Consider the following 4,163-nt stretch of genomic DNA (forward strand, 5'->3'; position numbering starts at 1 on the left):
TTTCTCAATATGGGACCGAAGTGTTACAAAATCCCTTGTAATAAGAAGGAAATCAACAATTGCAATTTGAGAAAAAAATTGATGGGCACATTAATTTTTCGTCCAACATTTGCATAATCTTATGCTAGTTGATCTCGAACACTTTGGTGTCACTATAGCGTGGAGATTTTATTTTTACTTTTGTTTTTGTCCTTTGATAATCTTCATTTGACATTTAAGTATGAGCACAAAAGCTTAGGGAATGACCAAATTTCAAATTATTAAGGATATTACTTATAATACAATAATTGGACGGCACAAATTGTGCTACCAAACAATAGTTGGACGACACAAGTTATGTTGATATCTTTTTAAAGACATTTTGATCCCTCAAAGATGTGATTTATTTGTACTAATACCATCATTTTTTTCTTCTTCTCTTTCTAAGGACATGCTGCTGAATACCCAGGACCCCCGAAGTAGAATAGGGTTCCATCGCCTCCATTTTTAACACTTATATCATAGCAAGAAGATTTTGTTGAATCTGCTAGCAATTCCTGACCAACATTAATGAATTTGCCATTGCTATCCATGTATTGAATATTGCTAACATAACTTGCTTTTCCATCCCCTTCACTCGAAAAATGTCCACTCCCCATATCAGTTGATGTGTGATGACCCTCTTTCCCTGTGGTATAAATCTCTCCACCCCAGGCGATTGAGTCAGCCTTTGTTGCTAAATCTGTGAAGATGGATTGAGGCCAATATCCAATTTCCTGACCTTGCACTTGTAGCCACCAGTTTTCCTTATCCTGATTCATATTATAAGTTGGAGAATTTAGCCTAATTTATGTACCCCTAAAAATGTCAAAAAATAGACTTGTGCATATAAATTACTTACCTTGTGTACGGTTATCCCTATATCGTATTGTGCCCCATTGTAGCTTGAAACAGACTTTAAAGGAGAACCAACTACAAATTTACGGTTTACTTGCACAAAACCAGGACAGTCAAGATTATTGCACCCAGTTTTATCGTACCCATCACGCTATACAAACCACACACACACATAATTATAGCTTGGTTAGTTAGTCAATTTGAACAAATTAACTTAGCAATAAATGCAATATTGAGTAGCAATTTGACACGTGCATGGTAATGATTAGCTCAAAACTCGAGATGATCTCCTCATTTGACAGTACTATGATTGAGAATCCTAATTCGAATTTAAGTTTCACTATTTACCTTAAAAGTTTAAGCATATAGAAAGAGGTAAATATAATCATTAATCAACACTTTAACGCTCACGTTCACGTGTAAGTTCAAAATTCCTTTTAATAAGGTTTAGGTGAGGTCCAACACGTGAAATATTTTAATATAAATAGAGGGTGAATGGACGGAGTCAAATATCGAACACATGATCATTTTAAAATTAAATATTTTACGTGTTAGGCTACACCCAATAAAAGAGAATTTGAGCTCATACTTGAGGAAGAATGTTAAATTTTTGACTAAATGATAAATTTAGGGATAATTACATTTTCCCCCATCAACTACAACCCATTGTCAATTTCCCCCTCATGAACTGCCAACCTTATTGCCCGACCCTATCAAACTACCATTTTCTTCTCAAAACCCCCATTCCGTCAGTCAAACTCGTTAAATTGGATGAAATATTCTCTTTAAGACGTTAAATCTCATTAAAAGATAGAATTACCACCAAATAAAAAATTCAAACATAAAATATAAGTATATAAAATTTAGAAATTAATTTTTTTTTTTTTGAAAAAAAAAAAAGAGAGGGGGTGGCTGCCACCCCTATATATATATATATATATATATATATATATATATATATATAATTTTAAGGGTATTATATATAATTTTTGTTTATAAAGTTAGGGTATTTAGATCATTTCAAATTTTTTAACGAGTTTGATTGACGAAAGTGGGTTTCGGGAAGAAAATGGTAATATGATAGGATCGAGCAGTAAGATTGGCAGTTCATAGGGGGAAATTGACTATGCGTTATAGTTGATGGGGGGAAAAAGTAATTACCTCTTAAATTTACCTTTTTCTATCACCTTAAGCTTTTAGGATAAGATGTGATTTATCAATATCATGAAAGGAAATGAGCCAACTTACAGTCCAATATACGAAAAACTTGGGTTGCCCGTGAGGTGTATCAACCTGGAACCATGAAATTAATTATTGAAGAGAAATTATTCTACAAATGCTTGATTTGTATGATTTTTGTTTTGAATTTCATTATGACATCAATTTTCTCCCCCACATCTAAATCCAAAAGTTTATAATTGTTTCAAAGTTAGATTAAATTACACTCAAAATCAAAAGTAATTGACGTTTATCTTCCCAGGAAGGACTATATTTGGTCGACAAACTTACCATCCATCCAGCTTCAATGGTATTTACTTTGTTTTCAGGACCTGCTGCAAGCCATATTTGACTAAGGCTAAAGTCTCCATCCATTACCACAGGGCTCCATACGTTATGTTTTGCATGTCCTCCATAGTAGTTGCCAGAATTCACAGAAGCGGTAGCGTACTAGTTTCAAATATAATTCATATGTAAAAAAAAAAAAAAAATTAAAAAAAAAAATGATCAATAAATCAAAGAAAAATAATTTGAAATTAGTTTAAGGAATTCTAATTAGTTTGCAATTGTCATTGTTATACATTTGAAAACAATAATCATTTGATAATATGATATACCTCATGCCCTGTATGAACATCATCATCAATGCGAATATTAAGCTCTTTTCGACGTGCAACTGGGTGTATAGTACGATGGACAAAAGATTCACCCTCTCGGCGATGTCTAATTGGGATTGTTCCTTCAGGGCATTCTTCATCCACATGCCAACCTTGAAGCAGCTCGTCATTGTATAATTCTCCATTTGTTACCCTTGGAATGGAACTGGGTTTCATCTGATTACAAAATTACAATTGACCCATCATTATATGAATTGAAAGAGACATGTTTTTTTTCCTCCTCCCATCCAAATCTTGCAAATTCACCATTGGATTTGTGGATCTAGGTCCCACAAATCCAATAGTGGATTTGCAAGAGTTGGACAGGAGATGACCAATGAGAAGGAGAATAATCATTTCTCTATATGAAATGACAGCTCAACAAAAAACAAGAAAAAATTGTACTAAAAATTATCAACATTTTAGTTATACATTTGAACTATGTTTTCAATTATACAAATCCTTTAAACATGACAATAATAAAGCAACTACATAGTATTGTAAAGCATCAATGGAGTTTGGAAAAACAGTAAAAAAATTAACCTGTATGATATGATTCTTGAGTAATGGATGGTCGAAAGCAGGTTGTTGATGGATGTCTACACAGTCGATTATGTCACCATTCTTACCCTATAAAGATTTTATTTACTATACCATTAATAAGCAAGACAGAGAAGTTTCGAAAAATATATAGGGGCGGAAAAGAAGAAGAAAAAAGAAAGAGATTATCTAGAATTAAAATACAAATTAACAACTACGAAAGATGTAATATATTCATTATGACCTCAATAGTTTTGAGAGTTCCTTTATGCTTAACAAACTGTTTGCTTTCCTTGGTCTCAATCCTTCTTCCACCAACAAATCTATCACTCAGCACAAAAGGTAGGGCTAGCATGAAAAATATGCATCTTCTAATTACTTTGGTATTGGCCATTGAAAAACAAAGTTGCAGCTTCTCTTATTTTTGAATAATATATGCTATTTATTCAAGGATATGTCTACAACATCATCTCATCCTAGGTGAGCAAACTGAGGATCCAGAACAAGATATATATATAGCACACCGCTCACCAAGCCACACTGCTCACCAAGCTGCATATGAGTTTGTTTTAATGTTTACTTTTTTTAAACAGCTGCCCGAAAGATCATGAAGATTCAAAGCCTTTTTAGTTAAAGTGAAGATAAGGTAGTCAACAAACCATTCGTTCTTAATCCAAAACTTTACATAATTAGGTTGTTTGAAGTAATTCTAGAAGTCATTTTTGTTTCAATCTATGAACAAGGTGCCTTTTAAAATTACCATTTGATTAATTACAAGCCCAAGAGGGACACAAGAGTGACTTCTCGCATTATTCAGTTGTTTATGAAGAACCATGAACAGAGTAATAATTGAAATTCTAGAACCATTTAAAT

The 4,163-nt window shown here is 32.9% G+C and overlaps 1 protein-coding gene across 1 annotated transcript; it reads right to left on the reverse strand.

Moving 5' to 3' along the window:
• Positions 1 to 422: 422 nt before the first annotated feature.
• On the reverse strand, positions 423 to 3,684 carry LOC148584833 (protein neprosin-like). Its single transcript, XM_088517518.1, has 7 exons — positions 3,535 to 3,684; positions 3,294 to 3,380; positions 2,712 to 2,927; positions 2,320 to 2,544; positions 2,125 to 2,169; positions 881 to 1,027; positions 423 to 791 (listed from the first exon to the last, which is right to left on the reverse strand). Exons 1-7 carry the CDS (start codon positions 3,682 to 3,684, stop codon positions 423 to 425), a joined length of 1,239 nt encoding a protein of 412 aa, XP_088373644.1.
• Positions 3,685 to 4,163: the final 479 nt, after the last annotated feature.

This window comes from Corylus avellana, chromosome 6 (genome assembly GCF_965113065.1).
Source record: "Corylus avellana chromosome 6, dhCorAvel1.hap1.2, whole genome shotgun sequence".
Classification (NCBI taxonomy): domain Eukaryota; kingdom Viridiplantae; phylum Streptophyta; class Magnoliopsida; order Fagales; family Betulaceae; genus Corylus; species Corylus avellana.